The 24,169-nt window shown below is 43.6% G+C and overlaps 1 protein-coding gene across 4 annotated transcripts in view; it reads left to right on the top strand.

Moving 5' to 3' along the window:
- Nucleotides 1-24,169, top strand: part of TRPC3 (transient receptor potential cation channel subfamily C member 3) — a 443,652-nt gene that overhangs the window by 308,924 nt on the left and 110,559 nt on the right. For all 4 annotated transcript variants that reach the window (XM_073641255.1, XM_073641245.1, XM_073641236.1 and 1 more), the window contains exon 3: nt 2,457-2,642. In XM_073641255.1, the coding sequence (XP_073497356.1) occupies nt 2,457-2,642 (186 nt within the window). The remainder of the gene's footprint in view (nt 1-2,456; nt 2,643-24,169) is intronic.

Genomic DNA, 24,169 nt, shown 5'->3' with positions numbered 1-24,169 from the left:
AGGAAGATGTCATTTGCTGTTGATCTGAGAAGGTCTCTTAGGATTTATGATAGCTCGTTCCTTCACTGAAGTCCAGGATAATGGCAAACAATCTTCTTGATGACATGACAGCTCTCAGAAGAGCACATGGCTTGTAAAACAAAAAAATATCAGTGTGCGGATAAGGCTGACTTGTTTAAACACAATTCCCAATAATGGAGCCTGTAACTTGTCATGGCTATCACAGTTCATCTTAAAATATGGCACACAGAAACATGAAATGAGCTTTGTAGGAATTCTGGACGCTACGTGTCTAACGAATATAAAGTGGGTGAGATCCTCTGGCAGTACAGAAACCCTGTGCTTTCAGCAGTCCCCTTCACTACTTTAACACTCTAAGTCCTAGTTCACATTTACACAGTGCTCTATGCTGAACAGGGTTTTTGAGCTCTAACTTTTAGTGCCCATGGGCTTGCTCTGTGAAAATGATAAACTCATCTGTTACCCTAATCTGCCCCAGCAACACCTCTCTGCCACTACTCCCGTCTTTGCTGATGCGGTGATGCCACGAGCCCATGACTACAGTGCAGCCAAAGACTGTGGTCTTGTGCTGATTACCTTGTCATCACCACTGAGCCCAGTGAATTTCTGCAGTGGTCTTGTTCACTGTACTGAAGACATCACTGCTGCAGCCTGTCAACAAAGATGGAAGCAGTGGTGAAGAACAGGCTCTGGACAAATTAGGGTAACAGCTGAGTTTAATATTTTCCCCTAACACAATCTCCAATAGCCGCTAAAAACTTCTACCTGGAAAACCCTTAAATAAATGTATATTCAGGCAGCTGAGTAACAAGTCTGTCATTATGGCTGAGGCTAACCATACAAATGACATTTGTGTTATTGAAGTGGGGCTCAGCCTGATGCTGTGGGCCTGCTTCTGCTTATCTTCACCCTGACACCCCACTAACATGCAGTGTCTTATTCCATGTGTGCTGTGCTGTCTCCATTTCTCCATTCCGCTCGGACTAGCCCTACCTCAACAGCTTCTGTTGGTCTTAGGGACTCCCCATCCGGCAACGCAGCTTTTCTGAGACTCGCCTGAGACCATTCCTTCTTGCTTTTCCCCATCCGGCCTCTTCCGCATCGAAGAGGATGAGACACGCATTCCAGTGCCTACTCCGGGCCACAGGCCCCGGACGTTACACGAATGTCAGCAGGAAATCTGGTACGACCTCATGCTGTCAGAAAGATATGTACTCCACTTGCCTCCAGCGCACTGACATCTGAACTTCCACTTCACATGAACCTCTCTCTAACTCAGACTGACTAAACTAGGAAATGCTTCCCCTCTTGCTTGACCTACTCCCGCTCATGCTGGGCTGGTCCCAAACATTTAACTGTATCCTAACCTACTCTGTCTGCCCCAGCAGTCTGTTGCTGGGGAAATGTAACCTTTCACCTACTTATCTACAGTCACTAAGCACTAAAGTAACTACAGTCACTATGCACTAAGCATATTACGCTTACAATGCCTATCACACTCTATCTTATGTCCTCATGTACTTAAAGTCACTAGCTATCTCTAACCTAAGCATTAAACTATGTTCTATACTGTCCCTACCTGAGTGTACCAGGTTACCTTAGGCATTACCAACACAGTACCCACACAGCAGCATCAGTACTTTAACATTCTATGCATTTTACATTACACCATAAAAACACAATATAACCGCACACTACTTATACAATTATTGTCTTAAGGAAAAGGTATATGACAGTCTATCATGCTCTTACATTATGACTAAAGATGAATGAATCTATTTGCAGGCATCTGGTCCATTGGCCACGCCAGAAGTGATCGCCGAATGGGAGCCTTACGAACCAGCTACTACCTGCCAGAATTCTCAGGCTACTTCTGAGTAGTATACCCAGAGTGACAGCACGCATGTGCTGGGCCCAAAAATCAGAAGAGGTGATGGCAATTAGGAGACAGTTTACAAGGCTACCATCCGACCAGACCTACATGCAAACGGACTACTGCCATGGCCGCTGGACCAGTGACCACCTGCAAATTGATTTGCTCATTCCTACTTCCCATCCATATGCAAATTAGGAAGAAAGTTATCTTCCATGTATGACAAGCCTCCATATGCACAAATATCAATAAATGGAAGTGAATTGACAAACTTACAAACCCTTCATGTCAGATATAGCATTGAAATGAATGTTAGCCACATTATACAAATATTGCATTCTTGTGATGTTCTAAGCTCATTATAAATTTGGCAGAATATGTCCAGTTTAATGAATGACTTTTTGTAAAAGCCATGGAGAATGATATTAAAAAAACTCCTAAATGAATCTGTTATTTTTTTGTATATTTTCATTGTGTTCAAAGAAAAAGGAATTGAAGAAAATGTCACTTATTCAATTGATAACAATTGAAACATTATACAATATCTTTGTATGATTTTCAGAATGACTATCGGAAATTGTCTATGCAATGCAAAGACTTTGTGGTCGGAGTTCTTGACTTGTGCCGAGATTCTGAAGAGGTAGAGGCTATCCTAAATGGCGACGTGGATGCTGAACCAATGGAATCCCAGAGACACCGACCTTCATTGAGCCGAGTAAAACTGGCTATTAAGTATGAAGTCAAGAAGGTAGGTACTGTATATTTTGTGTCATTGTACCAATTTTGATCTATAAATAATCTTATGTTCCCTGTACAGAATTTATAGATTGATATATACATAAGAGCAATCAAAATAATTCAACCCCCCATTGCAATCTTTGTTTATTAACAAAATGTACAGATGTTTTGCAGTTTCTGCTGTTTGCATTAAACCAATCAAACAAAAACAGTTTAAATACCTCAACACAACTAATAGAAGTATAATAAGTGTTTTAATGAGTACTACAGTATCAGAATGATTCAACCTCTTCTTCACAAGCGTTATTATTACTTAGTAGAGCCCCTTTGTCTGTTATGATCTGCTGCAAATGTGATGACTATAGCCACACACCAGCTTCTGGCATCATTCCTGAGGAATGTTGGCCTATTCCCCATGTCCAATGGCCTTCAGTTGACCAAAGTGGGGCCCTGTGCAAAAATGTTTAAGTGAGGTCCTAAATGCTCACATATTGCACCATCACATTCAAACATTTAGGTTGCATTTACATGCGCTGAGCTCAGAGCGTTGAATGAGCATGATTGACAATCCTGAAGTCGTTTGACACTTGTTTACCGGCTACTTTACCCAGGATGAGGAAAAATGCTGGTGACAGAAAAATAACTAATAGATCAGTCTGTCCCCATACAGTATCATGTTATCAGCAGCACATCTGTAGTATACACCGGGCAATGTGGTCCTGAGAACAATGATTTTTGTTCCGCCAAAAACAATCCTATCACCTAATGAATGAACAGCATTTTGCTCGTTAATTGGGCGATTGCCGACATGTTTACACCTATGAATACTTTATAAATGTGAATGTTACTTACACACCGTATGTGACACACACATTGTATAGTGCACACACATATATGTACAAATATGTGTACACACATAGCACACACACATGTATACATAAAGCACATACAAACATGTATTCAGAGCACATACATACACATATGTCTTCACATATATATACCACCAAGAATCCATACATTCTAGGCTCAACCACACACATGGAGACATACGGACAGACAAACACACACACGTCCATTCACATCATTGGGCTGTCTGCGTCACACAGGACGGCTCTTCCTGAGAGACGCTCTTTGAAACCAGTTATACTTTGACCAAGAAATTTTTTTTAAGTGCATTGAAATTGCAAATAAAAGTGCAATTCCACAATTGTTTTTTGATGTTTTTTTATTTACCATGTTTACTATATGGTAAAACTGACCCGGCAATATGATTCTCCAGGTCAGTATGAGTATGCAGATATCAAACATGTATAGTTTATTTTTTTATTTAAGAGGTAAAAAAAAATTCTGAAATATTTGTTAAAAAAAAAGTTTGCTTTTCGCGACATTTTCTGAGACCCATAATGTTTTCATTTTTTGGGATATGGGCTGCGTGGCGGCTTATTTTTTGTGCCTTGAGTTGACTCTTTTACTGAAACCATTTTGGGGGCAGAAACTATGTTTTGATCTCATGTTATTACATATTAGTGCAATGTTTTGGCGCCAAGAAAACATAATTCTGGCGTTTAGATTTACTGATCGGATTAATTTACTTTATATTTTGATAGATCAGACTTTTACGAACGCAGCAAGGACAAATATATGTATTTTTTTAAATTGTTGTAATGTTATTTTTAGACTAGCTGCTGTTGTAGAGGCTGGGGGCCCCCAAGGGTGTGGGGGCCAGTGCAATTGCCTGCCTGTTGCATGGTCCAATGATCCTAAGTTTCAACTTCCTCACAGAAGGCAGGATCTTGCCCTCCACGCACTGCAGGATTACAGTACCAGAGAAAGCAAGTGATCTCTTAATTTAATGGTCCACTCTTTTAAACTTAACCATACTTCTAATATGCAATCAAACATCAAAGTCAAGAAACCCCTAGTCAGTCCAGGTACTTACTGTTTTATCTCTTGATTCATGAGACTAAATAATTCATAGACTGCAGTAGTCATTAAAAGTGGCATTTTGTGTTGAATTTGGAGAAACTATTGTGTGTGTTGAGCTACTGAATTTGCTCTTGTTTGATTGTTTTGCTGAAAACAGTAGAAATATTGTACATTTTGCTAATAAACCTAGCTTGCAACAATTTGGATTATAACTGTAATATATGAACAAAAGAAAAATATATAACTGTGCCTTCAAAACAGCATCAATTTTTCTAGGCACACTTGTACACAGTTTTTGAAGGAACTCATCAGGGAAGTTGATCCAAAGATCTAGGACAACTAACTACAGATCTTCTCTGTATGTTAGCTTGTGCAAATCCTTCTCTTTCTTAATCCCAAGAAAGAATCAAAGTTTGATTTTGTTGAGATCAGGGCTCTATGGAGGTCATATCATCATTTTCATTACTCCTTGTACTTCTTGAAGATAGTTCTTAATGACAAATGCTGAATGTTTGGGGTCGTTGTCTTGCGGCACTGCTGGACATTAACTAATTTTGAAAAGAAGTAAGCATGATATGCCTTTCATATGTTGCACTAAATTTCTTTGGCCAAGTACTGTGTCTATGGCCTTGAATGTTGCCCATTTCTTGGTGCTTCTTGAAAAGAACTACAACAACACATCTTGAAACTGCAATCTGCTTTGAAATTTTTGTCTGTGAGACACCTTGCTGATGATGTATAATAACCTTGTCTCTTGTTGCTCTACTCATTCTCCCCATGGTGTATGACCTGTTGCATGAAACTGTATTCTACAACCTCACTTTTGTAGCAGATTTTGACTGATTATTACCCAATTTTAAACCTTTCTTTCTGTTTTTCAAACAAATTTGAAAATGATGATCATTATCACCTGTTTGGTATAATTGGTTACAAATTCACCCGACAATAATCTGACAAAATCCCTGACTTTTTTCAAGTTGGATTACATGAAAAAGACAGAAGGATTCACACAAATTTACATCCACAGAAGATCTGTGGTTATTTCTCAAACATGTTTGGAATTGGAACCACCTCCCTGTTCCTTCAAAAACTTTGTTAATTGATAAAAAATAAACTATTAACAGTTCTATTTTTGAAAGCATTATTACTTTGTAGCACAGGGGCTCCTTCTTCGGGCAGGTTTGCAAATGAATGACTATATCTGACAGACTGCAGAATCATCTCATTGGACTGCCATTCATTTGTAAATTGAATTGCCCCATGACGGGCCTATGCGCTCCTCAAGCTTACGAATATAATTTTTCTGGTTAGCCAATAAATATTTCACTCTTAAAATATAATTATATACATAGATTTTTCTAGATAACATGGTGCCACAATATAATTTTTATAAGACTGTACAATGTTCAATATTTCAACATTCACAATCCACACTCATTTCTGGTTACTGAGAACACAACCCTGATTGGTACCTCATCTTGCAGTTCCCCATCCTTTCTAATATGAAATCATAATCTTTGTTGTCATCCAATTGTATAAAGCTGCCATTGTTTCCTCTTATCCTGCTTGTATTCCCATCATGTTCTCTTTAGCCGTCCCATCAGGCAGCTGTTATAAAATGTTACTGTTATTTTTAAAGATGCACAGGAGGACTTCAGAAAAAAACATGGAAAAGCTATTTCCAGTAATCTTTTTTTTATTGAAGAAACCTTTTGCTTTCTGTACAAAATCTTTAAAATGCTGCAAGCGAAAACAGAAGACATAACACATCATTACTGTTCGCTGCTACCAATTTGCTCATTAACACCATTTCATACTGATTTTGTCAGAAGCTCCTTCTTAATGTAAGTGACATTTCAAGTGCAAAAGGTGGATTGACTGACCATAGTGGTTCCAAAATAGCAGTAATTAAATCAAGAAAAGCTGTGAATATTAATACAGGCCTATTAAATCACATCTTTGCCTTTTATAATACTTAGAATGCGCACAGCTGGTGCAACATATCATCTTTAACAGACTAAAATGATTAAAAGTGTATCTTTTATAAGACAGATGTGCTCTAAACATGCTAATTTAAACCAAATTATTAAAGGGTAAAAATTGGTACTAATATGCTTTTCAAGGGACTACACAGTGCTTATAATACCTAACAAAATCAGTTATCTGAATCATCATAAATCTTGTTGACCTCATTGCTCTTGGCCAGGAAACCCATGAAGACTATCTGTGGAGGTGAGTAGCCGAGAAATACAGTTGTGCTCAAAAGTTTACATACCCCGGCAAAATTTTTCCTTTCATGGCCTTGTTTCAGAGAATATGAATGATAACAAACAAACTTTTTCTCCACTCATGGTTATTGGTTGGGTGAAGCCATTTATTGTCAAACTACTGTGTTTCCTCTTTTTATATCTTAATAACAATCAAAAACATCCACATGACCCTGATCAAAAGTTCACATACCCTGGTGATTTTGGCCTGATAACATGCACAGAATTTGACACAAATGGGTTTGAATGGCTACTAAAGGTAACATCCTCACCTGTGACGTGTTTACTTGTAATCAGTGTGTGTGCATAAAAGCTGGGTGAGTTTCTGGGATCCAGACAGACTCTTGCATATCCAACCACTGATGTTTCTGGATTGTGAGTCATGGGGAAAGCAAAAGAACTGTCAATGGATCTACGGGAAAAGGTAATTGAACTGTATAACACAGGAAAGGGATACAAAAAATTATCCAAGGAATTGATAATGCCAGTCAGCAGCGTTCAAACTGTGATTAGCAAATGGAAAATCAGGGGCTCTGTAAAAACAAAACCACGGTCAAGTAGACCAACAAACATTTCGGCCACAACTGCCTGGAAAATTGTTCGGGATGCAATAAAAAAACACAAATAACATCAGCTGAAATTCAGGACTCTCTGAAAACTAGCGGTGTGGCTGTTTCAAGATGCACAATAAGGAGGCACTTGAAGAAAAATGGGCTGCATGGTCGAGTAGCCAGAAGAAAGCCATTACTTCACAAATGCCACAAAGTATCTCTCCTACAATACGCCAAACAGCACTGAGACAAGCCTCAAAACTTCTGGTACAAGGTAATTTGGAGTGATGAGACCAAAATTGAACTTTTTGGCCACAACCATAAACGTTACATTTGGAGAGAGGTCAACAAGGCCTATGATGAAAGGAACGCCATTCCTACACAAAAGCACGGAGGTGAATCCCTGATGTTTTAGGGATGTGTGGACTACAAAGGCACAGGAAACTTGGTAAAAGTTGAAGGAAAGATGAATGCAGCACGTGATCAGCAAATACTGGAGGCAAATTTGCACTCATCAGCCCGGAAGCTGCGCATGCCAAGAAGAATGGGCAGCTTTACCATCTGAGAAAATAAGGAACCTCATCCACAACTACCACAAAAGACTTCAAGCTGTCATTGATGTTAGAGGGGGCAATACACGGTATTGAGAATTGGGGTATGTGAACTTTTGATCAGGGTCATTTGGATGTTTTTGGTTGTCATTAAGATCTAAAAAGCAAAAACACAGTAGTTTGACAATAAATGGCTTCACCCAACCAATAACCATGAGTGGAGAAATTTTTTTTTTGTTATCATTCATATTCTCTGAAACAAGGCCAAGAAAGGAAAAATTCTGCCGGGGTATGTAAACTTTTGAGCACAACTGTAGGTAGCCAAGTTAACCAGCCCATCGTAGAAAGGGAACACCTGTCCCTGGTTACTCCCAGAGTACTATACTCTCCAGAGGATCGCTATTGTAAGTAAGTTAGGGGTGGTAGAACAAATTTTTTTTTTTGAGGATAATATCAAATAATTACTAAATTAGAAAAAAAAATTATGTGGAAGTGTAGAATGGGTATAGAGGAGGAAACAAAAACCATCGTATTGGGGGACTCATTTAGATTTTTTTAAAGGAGTTATCCAGGACTTTTAATATTTTTGTGTTTGGGGCTACGAACCTTATTACCTGCCTGTTCTACCCTGTGTCAATATCTGCTGGCTTAAAGTGGTCACAGACCGCTCTTGTTGGCGATTCTTCAACTTTCGCTGACATCACATCGACAGAACAACGTCTTCTCTTCCGCTCAGCTCTGTTGATGTGTCGTCATTTCCGATATCATGCTAATTGACTGCTGGTTCCCCGCTGCTTAATTGCGGGAAGCCAGCTGTCAGTCAGCATGAAGTCAGCAGTGAAACCCCTTTGACAGAGCAGAGAAGAAGAGAAGGTGCTGCTCTTTTGATTAGGGGTGAAATTAAACAATGGAATCACTAAGTAAGCCGCAGAGCTTGTCTCCTTGTCGAACAGGAAGGAACTCCGCAACTACCTGCCTGTTAGTTGTTAGCACCATACACAAAAATATTAAAAGTCAATTCTGTGTAAACTACTGCCGGAAAGAGTATATAGACCCTAAGACTGTCATGTAGAGCATGTGATAACTAAGTGCAGCTGACCATGCGATGACCTGATTGCAGTTTGTCTGGTCCTGTGGTTAATGATTACCATCATGGTTTTAGAGAGTCACACATGCAGGGGTATGTAGTATTACATTCCTCTTAATCAAATAGATGGGCGACATAGTCGTGGCTATGCCAGAGCAGGAGTTGCCTTTTTAGCGGTTGTCCACTTTGCCAAATTAGAGGTATTTAATTCCAGTAAAGTCCCTCTATGAGACAATCTCTTCAGAGCCCACTAGATTATCCATTAGGGCATAATTCAAATGACTGTAATCATGACAGGTGCCCTCTACAAGACATGAAAATTAATTTTCAATTAATGTTTGACTAGATGTATGTAATAGAAGGTTTACGGTAAAGAGAACAAGCCTGTGTATATGCTCCACGTGACTTTGATATATAGCTCAGTTATTTTTTTCCTTTCTTGCCATCTACCAGCTACTGTGCATTAAGGGGTTAGGCTTTTATGTTCACTATGTCATTTGTTATATGAAACAAATTAGATTTTTATTTTGCACTTTCCAGCTTGAACATCCATGTCATCCACATAAAATCTGACAAACATTTTAGCACTTTCCAGAAAAGGGATGGATTTTCCGGGAAGAGATATGAGAAGACTGCACAATTTTTTAGGAGACAGGAAACACAGCATGTTAATGGCGGAAGAATAAGAAATGATAGGAGGAATATTTGGCATTGTAAAGCCAAATACAAGGATGCTTTTCCTGGAACAGAATGCACTATGTTTATCACAGCTAAGATCAAACGTGTTCTCAAAATATCCAGGGCAGGCATTCTTTGTACAATGAGCGAAAGAGACAACACAAAAACCACAAGGAATCCTAAATATGTGAGAACTATAGAGCGGATGTTTGTAAAAACAGGAACATGGGAAATACTAACAGTTTATTATTTATCAGATATTCTATTTAAAGGGATAAGTTCTGTTACTTTGTTTATTTCATGTCATTCATATCATGTCGTTTTGTGAATGACGGATGAGATGAGGATTCAATTTGGTCCATGCTCCAATGCAAACATTGTCAATTACCATAAAGGGAGGGGTCAATGGTACACCAAAAGCCCCCTCATTTATATATGTAATAGAACAATATATATATAAAATGCAATGATTAAAATCAACACGAAAAGTATCATTTTTATAGGGGCTAGGTCCCTATATAAATGTATGAATGGTTTAATGTGAATTTTAGGGGGTAATAACTTAAAGGAAGTTTATCTCAATTCTTGTAGGTGAGATAGCCTTCTGTGACACATTATCAAGATGGTTATTTATCAAGTTAAACTAGGCCACATGTAAACTTGGCTGCATCTGTATATATTTATATACAGTACAGACCAAAAGTTTGGACACACCTTCTCATTTAAAGATTTTTCTGTATTTTCATGACTATGAAAATTGTACATTCACACTGAAGGCATCAAAACTATGAATTAACACATGTGGAATTATATACTTAACAAAAAAGTATGAAACAACTGAAAATATGTCTTATATTCTAGGTTCTTCAAAGTAGCCACCTTTTGCTTTGATGACTGCTTTGCACACTCTTGGCATTCTCTTGATGAGCTTCAAGAGGTAGTCACCGGAAATGGTCTTCCAACAATCTTGAAGGAGTTCCCAGAGATGCTTAGCACTTGTTGGCCCTTTTGCCTTCACTCTGCGGTCCAGCTCACCCCAAACAATCTCGATTGGGTTCAGGTCTGGTGACTGTGGAGGCCAGGTCATCTGGCGTAGCACCCCATCACTTTCTTTCTTGGTCAAATAGCCCTTACACAGCCTGGAGGTGTGTTTGGGGTCATTGTCCTGTTGAAAAATAAATGATGGTCCAACTAAACGCAAACCGGATGGAATAGCATGCCGCTGCAAGATGCTGTGGTAGCCATGCTGGTTCAGTATGCCTTCAATTTTTAATAAATCCCCAACAGTGTCACCAGCAAAGCACCCCCACACCATCACACCTCCTCCTCCATGCTTCATGGTGGGAACCAGGCATGTGGAGTCCATCATTCACCTTTTCTGCGTCCCTCAAAGACACGGTGGTTGGAACCAAAGATCTCAAATTTGGACTCATCAGACCAAACCACAGATTTCCACTGGTCTAATGTCCATTCCTTGTGTTCTTTAGCCCAAACAAGTCTCTTCTGCGATTTCTGAGGCTGGTGACTCAGATAAACTTATCCTCAGAAGCAGAGGTGACTCTTGGTCTTCCTTTCCTGGGGCGGTCCTCATGTGAGACATTTTCTTTGTAGCGCTTGATGGTTTTTGCAACTGCACTTGGGGGCACTTTCAAAGTTTGCCCAATTTTTCGGACTGACTGACCTTCATTTCTTAAAGTAATGATGGCCACTCGTTTTTCTTTACTTAGCTGCTTTTTTCTTGCCATAGTACAAATTCTAACAGTCTATTCAGTAGGACTATCAGCTGTGTATCCACCTGACTTCTGCACAACACAACTGATGGTCCCAACCCCATTTATAAGGAAAGAAATCCCACTGATTAAACCTGACAGGGCACAAATGTGAAGTGAAAACCATTTCCGGTGACTACCTCTTGAAGCTCATCAAGAGAATGCCAAGAGTGTGCAAAGCAGTCATCACAGCAAAAGGTGGCTACTTTGAAGAACCTAGAATATTGGACATATTTTCAGTTGTTTCACACTTTTTTGTTAAGTATATAATTCCACATGTGTTAATTCATAGTTTTGATGCCTTTAGTGTGAATGTACAATTTTCAAAGTCATGAAAATACAGAAAAATCTTTAAATGAGAAGGTGTGTCCAAACTTTTGGTCTGTACTGTATATATATATACACTGCTCAAAAAAATGAAAGGAACACTTAAACAACAGAATATAATTCCATGTAAATCAAACTTCTGTGAAATCAAACTGTCCACTTAGGAAGCAACACTGATTGACAATCAATTTCACATGCTGTTGTGCAAATGAAATAGACAATAGATGGAAATTATTGGCAATTATCAAGACACACTCAATAAAGGAGTGGTTCTGCAGGTGGGGACCACAGACCACATCTCAGTACCAATGCTTTCTGGCTGATGTTTTGGTCACTTTTGAATGTTGGTTGTGCTTTCACACTCGTAGTAGCATGAGACAGACTCTACAACCCACAGAAGTTGCTCATGTAGTGCAGCTCATCCAGGATTGCACATCAATGCGAGCTGTGGCCAGAAGGCTGTGTCTGTCTGCGTATTGTCCAGAGGCTGGAGGCGCTACCAGCAGACAGGCCAGTACACCAGGAGACGTGGAGGGGGCCGAAGGAGGGCAACAACCCAGCAGCAGGACCGCTATCTCCAACTTTGTGCAAGGAGGAACAGGAGGAGCACTGCCAGAGCCCTGCAAAATGACCTCCAGCTGGCCACAAATGTGCATGTGTCTGCACAAACAGTTGGATACCGACTCCATGAGGGTGGTATGAGGGCCCGGCATCCACAGATGGGGGTTGTGCTCACAGCCCAACACCGAGCAGGACGCTTGGCATTTACCACAGAACACCAGGATTGGCAAAGTCGCCACTGGCGCCCTGTGCTCTTCACAGATGAAAGCAGGTTCAAACTGAGCACATGTGACAGACGTGACAGAGTCTGGAGATGCCATGGAGAACAATCTGCTGCCTGCAACATCCTTCAGCATGACTGTTTTGGCAGTGGGTCAGTAATGGTGTGGGGTGGCATTTCTTTGGAGGGCCGCACAGCCCTCCATGTGCTTGCCAGAGGTAGCCTGCCTGCCATTAGGTACCGAGATGAGATCCTCAGACCCCTTGTGAGCCCATATGCTGGTGCAGTTGGCCCTGGGTTCCTCCTAATGAAGGACAATGCCAGACCTCATGTGGCTGGAGTGTGTCAGCAGTTCCTGCAAGATGAAGGCATTGAAGCTATGGACTGGCCCGCCCATTCCCCAGACCTGAATCCGATTGAGCACATCTGGGACATCATGTCTCGCTCCATCCACCAATGTGACGTTGCACCACAGACTGTCCAGGAGTTGGCAGATGCTTTAGTTCAGGTCTGGGAGGAGATCCCACAGGAGAGCACCCGCAACCTCATCAGGAGCATGCCCAGGCGTTGTAGGGAGGTCATACAGGCACGTGGAGGCCACACACAATACTGAGCCTCATTTTGACTTGTTTTAAGGACATTACATCAAAGTTGGATCAGCCTGTAGTGTGTTTTTCCACTTTAATTTTGGGAGTGACTCCAAATCCAGGCCTCCATTGGTTAATAAATTTGATTTCCATTGATGATTTTTGTGTGATTTTGTTGTCAGCACATTCAACTTTGTACATAACAAAGTATTCAATGAGAATATTTCATTCATTCAGATCTACTCTTATTTCTTAATGGTATGTGACCCAGCTTTCCCATCTTGACTCCCATGCAGATTTGTCTATACTTTTCTACTCTTATTTCTTAATGGTATGTGACCCAGCTCCCCCCACTTTAATTTATGACCTTGTTTACGTAGTCTTTGAGTATCCAGCATCTGGCTCTGCCTAATCAGCTGATCAAGATGAGCACAGACCACTCCCCCTGGTTCACAGCTGAATGCATTCTGTTACAAATATATTGAGAGCCATGAGTCTGTGTCAGACTTTAGTCTGTGGCCATTACCTTAAGTATGGCATTAGCTGAAGTATGAGAAATTAGAATTAATCCTGAATTGAACCTGAAGGGAACTGAAGGTAACTGGATACTAAGTCACAGTAAACAATGTTTGTCTTTGTTTTCACTCTCACCCCCTTAATCCTTCACTTCTTACAACCACCCCTAATCCCTACACCTAGTAAGGAACTCTTCATCTCTCCCTCCATTCTCCCTACCCACCTCACCTCCTCCTCAGAGCTATTCCTCAACATACAATCCTTTGTCTCCAAACACAGACAGCCACCTCATGCCCTCTCCTGCTCCCACCTGCTAACGCTTTCTCTGCTCCTCCTTACTGCTGGCGACATCTCTCCTAATCCTGGCCCTCCTCACCACATCCCTACAATCACTTCCACCTCCTACCCACGATCTACCCCAAACTCTCGTAACCTTTCTAACCTTATACCTATACACCCAGCCCCTGCTTCCCCAGTCCCACTATCAGGAGCTCTATGGAACGCTTGCTCTGTCTGCAACAAACTTTCCTACATTCACGACCTCTTCATCACTAACAAGCTTTCCTTCCTCGGCATCACTGAAACCTGGCTCACCCCCTCTGACACGGCCTCTCCTGCTGCACTTTCGTACGGCGGATTCCACCTCTCCCATACTCTCCGCCCCACCGGCAAGCACGGTGGAGGAATAGGTTTCCTCCTCTCAGATAACTGCTCCTTCACCCATATCCCACTGCCGCCCTAAATTACTCTCCCCTCTTTTGAAGTGCACTGTGTGCGCATCTACTCCTCCTCCAACCTCCAACTGGCTGTCATTTACCGCCCCCCAGGATCAACCACCACTTTCTTTGACCACTTCACCACTTGGCTACTTAATTTCCCCTCCGTTGACATCCCCACTATCCTCATGGGTGACTTTAACATCCCCATTGACACTTCCCTCTCAGCTGCTCCAAGCTTCTATCCCTCACTTCCTCCTTCGGTCTTACCCAGTGGTCTTCCACACCCACCCACAAAGACGGCCACACGCTGGACACCATCTTCACAAGCCTCTGTTCCCTATCTAACCTCTCTAACTCACCTCTCCCTCTCTCTGACCACAACCTACTTGCATTCTCTACCCTCTCCTGTCCAGGTCAACAATCCCCACTCCACAAACTTGCACACCCTCGCAGAAATCTCAGACACCTTGACCTACACTCACTCTCTGAATCCCTTCTCCCTCTTACAGACATTAGTTTCTTACATGATGCAGATGTTGCTGCCACTTTATACAACACCACAACAGCTTCAGCTCTTGATTCAGTCGCCCCCCTCACACATACCAAAGCTCGCACAAACGACAGGCAACCCTGGCACACCAGCCTAACTAAAGAACTGTGACGGGCCTCCAGGGTTGCCGAGCGTAGATGGAAAAAGTCCCACTCCAATGAGCACTTCATTACATTCAAACAATCCCTCACTACCTTCAAGTCCACACTCACTGCAGCAAAACAAACATACTTCGCATCCCTCATATCCTCCCTGTCTCACAACCCCAAACAACTATTCAACACCTTCAATTCTCTCCTCCGTCCCGCAGTGCCTCCTCCCTCTCCTCTTATTTCAGCCGAAGACTTTGCTTCATTCTTCAAGCAGAAGATTGACACCATCAGACAAAGCTTTTGCCTAAAGCCCCCACAGCCCCTCCCCACACCTACTCAACCCTCTTCCTCCAAAACCACTTTCTCCACCATTTCTGAAGATCAAGTTTGCTCTTTACTCTCCAAATCACACCTCACAACCTGTAAACTTGACCCAATCCCGTCCCACCTCATCCCAAACCTTACCACTATCTTCATCCCAGCCCTAGCCCACCTCTTCAACCTGTCACTAACAACTCGTGTCTTCCCCTCATGCTTCAAACATGCCTCAATCACACCCATCCTCAAAAAGCCCTCCCTTGACCCATCCTCTCTGACTAGCTATCGCCCCATATCACTTCTCCCCTATGCCTCAAAACTACTGGAACAACACGTCCATTGTGAACTGTCCTCCCACCTCTCCTCCTGCTCCCTCTTCGACCGCCTACAATCTGGTTTCCGACCGCACCATTCTACTGAAACTGCCCTGACTAAAGTCATCAACGACCTACTAACCGCCAAATCCAAGCGACACTACTCTGTCCTCCTCCTCCTAGACCTGTCATCTGCCTTCGACACAGTGGACTATTCCCTCTTACTACAAACTCACTCATCTCTCGGCATCACAGACTTGGCCCTATCCTGGATCTCCTCATACCTAACAGACAGGACATTCAGTGTCTCCCACTCACGCACCACCTCCTCATCTCGCCCCCTATCTGTCGGTGTCCCCCAAGGTTCAGTCCTAGGACCTCTGCTCTTCTCCATCTACACCTTAGGCCTGGGGCAGCTTATAGAGTCCCATGGCTTTCATTATCACCTCTATGCTGATGACACACAGATCTACATCTCTGGACCCGATATCTCCTCCCTACTAACCAAAATCCCACAATGTCTGTCCGCCATTTCATCCTTCTTCTCTGATAGATTTCTAAAACTTAACATGGACAAAACAGAATTCATCATCTTTCCGCCATCCATTCACCCCCCCCAACTGACCTATCTATCAATGTCGATGGCTGTCCACTCTCCCCAGTCCCCCAAGCTCGCAGCCTTGGAGTAACCCTGGACTCTGAACTCTCCTTCAAACAACAGATCCAAGCCCTTTCCACTTCCTGCCGACTCCAACTCAAAAATATCTCCCGGATCCGCACATTCCTCAACCATGAATCTGCAAAAACACTAGTGCATGCCCTCATCATCTCCCGCCTCGACTACTGCAACCTCTTGCTCTGTGGCCTCCCTTCTACCACTCTTGCACCCCTCCAATCTATCCTAAACTCTGCTGCCCGACTAATCCACCTGTCCCCCCGCTATTACCCGGCCTCTCCTCTCTGTCAATCTCTTCACTGGCTCCCCATTGCTCAGAGACTCCAGTTCAAAACCCTAACCATGGCATACAAAGCCATTCACAACCTGTCTCCTCCATATATCTCTGACCTAGTCTCCCGTTACATACCCGCACGCAACCTCCGATCCTCACAAGATCTCCTTCTCTACTCCCCTCTTATCTCCTCCTCCCACAATCGCATACAAGATTTCTCCCGTGCTTCCCCCCTACTCTGGAACTCTCTACCCCAACACATCAGACTCTCGTCGACCGTGGAAACCTTCAAAAGGAGCCTGAAGACCCACCTCTTCCGACAAGCCTATAACCTGCAGTAACCACCGCTGCATGACCAGCTCTACCCTCACCTAATGTATCCTCACCCATCCCTAATAGATTGTGAGCCCTCGCGGGCAGGGTCCTCGCTCCTCCTGGAATCCTGTACCTGTCGCTGTCACATTATACTTGTTTTTGCTATGAATACCCCTTTTCACATGTAAAGCGCCATGGAATAAATGGCGCTATAAAAATAAATAATAATAATAATAATCTAGGATGTGTTATTTAAGTGTTTCATTTACTTTTTGAGCAGTATATATATATATATATATATATATATATATATATATAGGAGCCATCCATTTATATACATATATTTTTTTTTCAAGCAATTCGGATTTTCAAGCACTGTGCCCATTTATTAGAGTATATTCACATACAAATGTAGTCAAGTTTACATGTGGCCTAGTTTAACTTGATAAATAACCATCTTGATAATGTGTCACAGATACATATATACAGTACAGACCAAAAGTTTGGACACACCTTCTCATTTAAGGATTTTTCTGTATTTTTATGACTATGAAAATTGTACATTCACACTGAAGGCATCAAAACTATGAATTAACACATGTGGAATTATATACTTAACAAAAAAGTGTGAAACAACTGAAAATATGTCTTATATTCTAGGTTCTTCAAAGTAGCAACCTTTTGCTTTGATGATTGCTTTGCACACTCTTGGCATTCTCTTGATGAACTTCAAGAGGTAGTCACCGGAAATGGTCTTCCAACAATCTTGAAGGAGTTCCCAGAGATGCTTAGCACTTGTTGGCCCTTTTGCGTTCACTCTGCGGTCCAGCTCACCCCAAACCATCTCGATTGGGTTCAGGTCTGGTGACTGTGGAGGCCAGGTCATCTGGTGTAGCACCCCATCACTCTCCCTCTTGGTTAAATAGCCCTTACACAGCCTGGAGGTGTGTTTGGGGTCATTGTCCTGTTGAAAAATAAATGATGGTCCAACTAAACGCAAACCGGATGGAATAACATTCCGCTGCAAGATGCTGTGGTAGCCATGCTGGTTCAGTATGCCTTCAATTTTTAATAAATCCCCAACAGTGTCACCAGCAAAGCACCCCCACACCATCACACCTCCTCCTCCATGCTTCCTCAATGCTTCACGGTGGGAACCAGGCATGTAGAGTCCATCCGTTCCCCTTTTCTGCGTCGCACAAAGACATGCTGGTTGGATCTCAAATTTGGACTCATCAGACCAAAGCACAGATTTCCACTGGTCTAATGTCCATTCCTTGTGTTCTTTAGCCCAAACTTGTCTATTCTGCTTGTTGCCTGTCCTTAGCAGTGGTTTCCTAGCAGCTATTTTACCATGAAGGCCTGCTGCACAAAGTCTCCTCTCAACAGTTGTTGTAGAGATGTGTCTGCTGCTAGAACTCTGTGTGGCATTGACCTGGTCTCTAATCTGAGCTGCTGTTAACCTGCGATTTCTGAGCCTGGTGACTCGGATAAACCTAGCCTCAGAAGCAGAGGTGACTCTTGGTCTTCCTTTCCTCATGTGAGCCAGTTTCTTTGTAGCACTTGATGTGTTTTGCAACTGCACTTGGGGACACTTTCAAAGTTTTCCCAATTTTTCGGACTGACTGACCTTCATTTCTTAAAGTAGTGATGGCCACTCGATTTTCTTTACTTAGCTGCTTTTTTCTTGCCATAATACAAATTCTAACAGTCTATTCAGTAGGACTATCAGCTGTGTATCCACCTGACTTCTGTATAACACAACTGATGGTCCCAACCCCATTTATAAGGCAAGAAATCCCACTTATTAAACCTGACAGGGCACACCTGTGAAATGAAAACCATTTCCGGTGACTACCTCTTGAAGCTCATCAAGAGAATGCCAAGAGTGTGCAAAGCAGTCATCAAAGCAAAAGGTGGCTGGCTACTTTGAAGAACCTAGAATATAAGACATAGTTTCAGTGGCTTCACACTTTTTTGTTAAGTATATAATTCCACATGTATTAATTCATAGTTTTGATGCCTTCAGTGTGAATGTGCAATTTTCATAGCCATGAAAATACAGAAAAATCTTTAAATGAGAAGGTGTGTCCAAACTTTTGGTCTGTACTGTACATATATATATTCCCTCTACCTATTCACAAAGGCAAAGACAAGAGACCTGTCTGAGCAGAAAACAATAAGCAAACAATACTATTATTACTAAGCGCAAGCAGTCTAATGGGTGTTAAGGATGATCTCAAAAAACCTGGGAATCCCAGCTTCAACAGTTTGAAATGCTCTCAAAAAGTCTGCTACTCATGGAACAATCTAGAACCTCCGAAAAAGTGACAGAAAAAGAAAATTTGTTGAGAGAACCTTAAAAAAGCTAAAGAGAACCCCACTGCATCTAAAGAAAGGCAGAAAAATGAGAAACTGAATCTTGCCAAAAGATAAATAGACAAAGCATAATCCATATGGGAAAATGTTCTATGAACAGATAAAACCAAACTAGAGATGTTCATCAATGCATACTAATTTTATTTATGTAGACAAAATGAGGCCTATAAAAGAAAGTGCACTCTATCTATTGTGAAACATGGGAGAGGATCAATAACATTAGGAATCATAGAATGTTAAAGTTGGAAGAGACCGTCAAAGTCATCGTGTCCAATTCCCTGCTCAATGCAAGATTTACTAAACCATCTCAGACAGATGTCTGTCCAGCCTCTGTTTGAAGACTTCCATTGAAGGAAAACTCACCACCTTTCGTTGCAGCCTTTTCCTCTCATTAATCACCCTCACTGTCAAAAGGTTTTTTCTTTTATCTAATATAATCTGTATATTCTCCCATTCAGTTTCATTCCATTGCTTCTCGTGTTTCCATGTGCAAATATACTGTGACAGCTCTTCAGATATTTGTAGACAGCTATTAAGTCTCCTCTTTTTTGCAAGCTAAACATTCTTAGATCCTTTAAAGAAGAGGTCCCCAACCGCCGGTCCGCGGACCAGGACCGGGCCGTTGGGGTTTTTCAGCCGGTCCGCGGCGCCGCTGACCAGGGCCGGCGTCAGCACCCGGGCAAATGCCGGGGCCCTGAGCAGGCAGAGGGGCCCACTGACGGTCGCGCACCCCGCTGGGCTATGGGCGGAGGAGAGCGGTGTCAGCGCCCGCCCTTCTCCGCCGCTTGCTCAGGGCCCCGGCAGCCCGATACTTACCTCTCCCCGTGCCTCCGCAGATCAGCTGTCTTCCTGCTCTGCGCTCCCTGTGACGTCTCAGGTCAGAGGGCGCGGTGACGTCTTTACACCGCGCCCTCCCCTGAGCCGTCACAGGGAGCGCTGAGCGGGAAGAAACGACAACGCTGGAGTTCGGAGCCGAGCAGCGAGCGGCGGGCAGCAGGTAGCAGGTGAGGAGAAGGGAGGTGAGTATTTGATTTTTTTTTTTTTTTAATATATGGAGGCATGGGGCAGTATAAAGAGGGGAGGGGGGGCATCCTGCTTGGGGCATTATAATGAGGAGGGGTGACAGCCTGCATGGGGCATTATAAGGTGGGGACCAGCCTGCATGGGGCATTATAAGGTGGGGAACAACCTGCACGGGGCATTATAAAGAGAGGGGGGGACATCCTGCATGGGGCAGTATAAAGAGGAGGGGTGACAGCCTGCATGGGGCAGTATAAAGAGGAGGGGTGACAGCCTGCATGGAGCATTATAAAGAGGAGGGGTGACAGCCTGCATGGGGCATTATAAAGAGGGGGGGTGACAGCCTGCATGGGGCATTATAAGGTGGGGAACAACCTGCACGGGGCATTATAAAGAGAGGGGGGGACATCCTGCATGGGGCAGTATAAAGAGGAGGGGTGACAGCCTGCATGGGGCATTATAAAGAGGAGGGGTGACAGCCTGCATGGAGCATTATAAAGAGGAGGGGTGACAGCCTGCATGGGGCATTATAAAGAGGGGGGGTGACAGCCTGCATGGGGCATTATAAGGTGGGGAACAACCTGCACGGGGCAGTATAAAGAGGAGGGGTGACAGCCTGCATGGGGCAGTATAAAGAGGAGGGGTGACAGCCTGCATGGGGCAGTATAAAGAGGAGGGGTGACAGCCTGCATGGAGCATTATAAAGAGGAGGGGTGACAGCCTGCATGGGGCAGTATAAAGAGGAGGGGTGACAGCCTGCATGGGGCAGTATAAAGAGGAGGGGTGACAGCCTGCATGGGGCATTATAAAGAGGGGGGCAGCCTATATGGGGCATTATGTGGGGGGTAACAGCCTGCATGGAGCATTAAAAGGGGGGGGGGCCTGTATGGGGCATTATGTGGGGGGGAACAGCCTGCATGGAGCATTATAAGGGGGGGGCAGCCTGTATGGGGCATTATGTGGGGGTAACAGCCTGCATGGAGCATTAAAAGGGAGGGGCCTGTATGGGGCATTATGTGGGGGGTAACAGCCTGCATGGAGCATTATAAGGGGGGGACAGACTGTATGGGGCATTATGTGGGGGGTAACAGCCTGCATGCAGCATTATATGGGGACCGGTATCCTGTATGGAGCGTTATATGGGGGCCAGTATCATGTATGGAGCGTTATATGGGGGCCAGTATTCTGTATGGAGCCTTATATGGGGGCCAGTATTCCGTATGGGGTCTTATATGGGGGCCAGTATTCCGTATGGGGCCTTATATGGGGGCCAGTATTCCGTATGGGGCCTTATATGGGGGCAAGTATTCCGTATGGGGCCTTATATGGGGGCAAGTATTCCGTATGGGGCCTTATATGGGGGCAAGTATTCCGTATGGGGCCTTATATGGGGGCCAGTATTCCGTATGAAGCGTTATATGGGGGCCAGTATTCCGTATGGGCGTTATATGGGGACCAGTATTCCGTATGGAGCCTTATATGGGGGCCACTATTCTGTGTGGAGCGATTTACCGGTTTCTGAGCTATTGTAGAATTTACAATAGATATCACTCATGAAGTGAAATCTTTGCATTGTACTATATATATATATTTCTCCGCCGTATCTCTGCATCATGAATCGTGGTATGTGTTAAAGGGGCCCACTGAGACTCTTTCGCCCGGGGCCCAGAAAAACCTGGAGCCGGCCCTGCCGCTGACTGCTAGCTCCGCGGCCCTGCGCCTGGTCAGAACTCGCTCTGTGTGGATTTATAATGTTTTCTGCCATAGCCGTGACAGCTCGCAGCTCCCGGCAGAGAACATTATGCAGGACGGGGTGGGGCGTCGGGCGGGTCTTAGTGACGCAGCCCTCCACAGCACAGCATGGTACCTGTTGTACGTCACGGGGCGGGTCTTAGTGACGCGGCCCTCCTGCACAGCATGGTGTGTTCCTGACGGGGTGGGGCGGCAGGCTCTCCTCACTGACACGCCCCCGGCAGAACATGTTATGTGGGGCGTGCTGGGGCAGCAGACTGGCTTCAGTGACGCGGCTCCCGGTACCGGTGTTCAGTGTGTAGCGCTGCTAAGCAGCAGCGCTGTATACACTGACGCTCAATGTACAATGCTGCTACTTAGCAGCGCTGTACACCGAGGTCCCGCCAGCATCCTCCCCATACAGCTCCACCCCTCCATAACCCCACCCCCATATGACCAAAGCCCCGCCCCCACCCCCACCGGGCCATGGAAAACTGGTCTTGCTTAAAGCCGGTCCCTGGTGCAAAAAAGGTTGGGGACCTCTGCTTTAAAGGGAACCTGTCGCTAGTTTTTGAGCCTATCAACAAATGGGACCACCTTTAACTGCTCCTGTTCTGCATCCCACAAACGTGTCTATCAGCTCTTGACTCCCTCTGTATGCTCCAAAAAATAACATTTGATATGCTCCTGCTCTGTATATAAATAAATAAGGGTGATCCAGTCCAATGGCTGTCCTTGCTGCGGCATCTGTCCCTCCTCTCTGTTCCTAATCGTGTCCTCCTGCTTTGATTGATCCATATTGCGAACCGAAATATCGTGCCTGTGCAGTGGCCTCACAGGACCACGCAGACCATAAAACAGCATTGCGTAAGCGCCTATGCTTTTGCGCAGTGCTGTTTTATGCTCTGCTCACAGTACGGCAGAGCAGAGTGCGCCCGTGCGGTCCTGTGAAGCTGCTGTGCAGGCACAGTATCTCAGTTTGAAATGTGGATGACGCGTCCACATCAATCAAAGCAGGAGGACGCAATTAGGAGCAGAGAGGAGGGACAGACACCGCAGCAAGGACGCCTATCGGACCGGACCACCCTTATTTACATACAGCGTGGGAGCACATCAAATGGTATTTTTTGGGGTATACACGGGGAGTTGGGAGCTGATAGGCACATTAGTAGGATGCAGCACTGGAGAAGTTATAGGTGGTGCCATTTGTTCATAGGCTCAAAAACTTTAACCGTTCCTCGTAAGGCATAATTTGCAGTCCGCTCACCATCCTGGTAGCTGTTGTCTGAACTTGCTCCAGTTTTTTTTATATTTTATTTAAAATGTGGTTCCCATAACTGGACACAATATTCCAGATGAGGTCTGACTAAGGAGGAGTAGACAGGGATAATTACTTCACGTGATCTAGAGTCTATGCTTCTCTTAATACATCCCAGAACTGTGTACACCTTTTTTGCTGCTACATCACACTGTTGACTCATGTGCAGTCTGTGATCTATTAGTATACCCAAGTCTTTTTCACACGTGCCATTACTTAGTTCTCTTCCTCCCATTCTGTAGATGTCATTTTTTTTCTTGCCCAGATTTAGAATCTTGCTTTTCTCCATGTTAAATACCATTCTGTTAGTCGCTGCCCTTTGTTCAAGCTTATCTAGATCCTTTTGAATCCTTTCTGTCTTCTCTAGTATTAGCTATCCCTCATAGCTTTGCAAATTTGATTAGTTTACCTTCAGTTCCCTTATCTAGATCATTTATAAAAATGTTGCATAACACTGGAGCCAGGACAGAGCTTTGTAGTACCCCACTTGAAACACTTTTCCAATTGGATGTGCAACCATTTATTGTCACTCTATGAGTACGATCACTGTGCCAGTTATAAATCCACCTGACCGTAACCTTGTAAATCCAATACTTAGTCATTTTTGTTGAAGGGCTACTTCACCGTCTCAGGGACTGGTGGCATTGAACGTGTTACATGAACAATGAAATCAGGGCATTTTAGAACAAAATGTGCTCCAGACGATCATTGTTCCAGATGTCCTTATTGAATAGACAATGAAAATCACTTTACTGCAGTCTTCTGCAGCCCAATCTTTCTACAGAGTTATT

The sequence above is a fragment of the Phyllobates terribilis genome, unplaced genomic scaffold (assembly GCF_046119375.1).
Source record: "Phyllobates terribilis strain yellow unplaced genomic scaffold, ASM4611937v1 Scaffold_1__5_contigs__length_1240528914, whole genome shotgun sequence".
In the NCBI taxonomy this organism is placed as follows: Eukaryota; Metazoa; Chordata; class Amphibia; order Anura; family Dendrobatidae; genus Phyllobates; species Phyllobates terribilis.
Note: the sequence above shows the minus strand (reverse complement) of the source record. Positions and strands in the feature narration are given on the sequence as shown.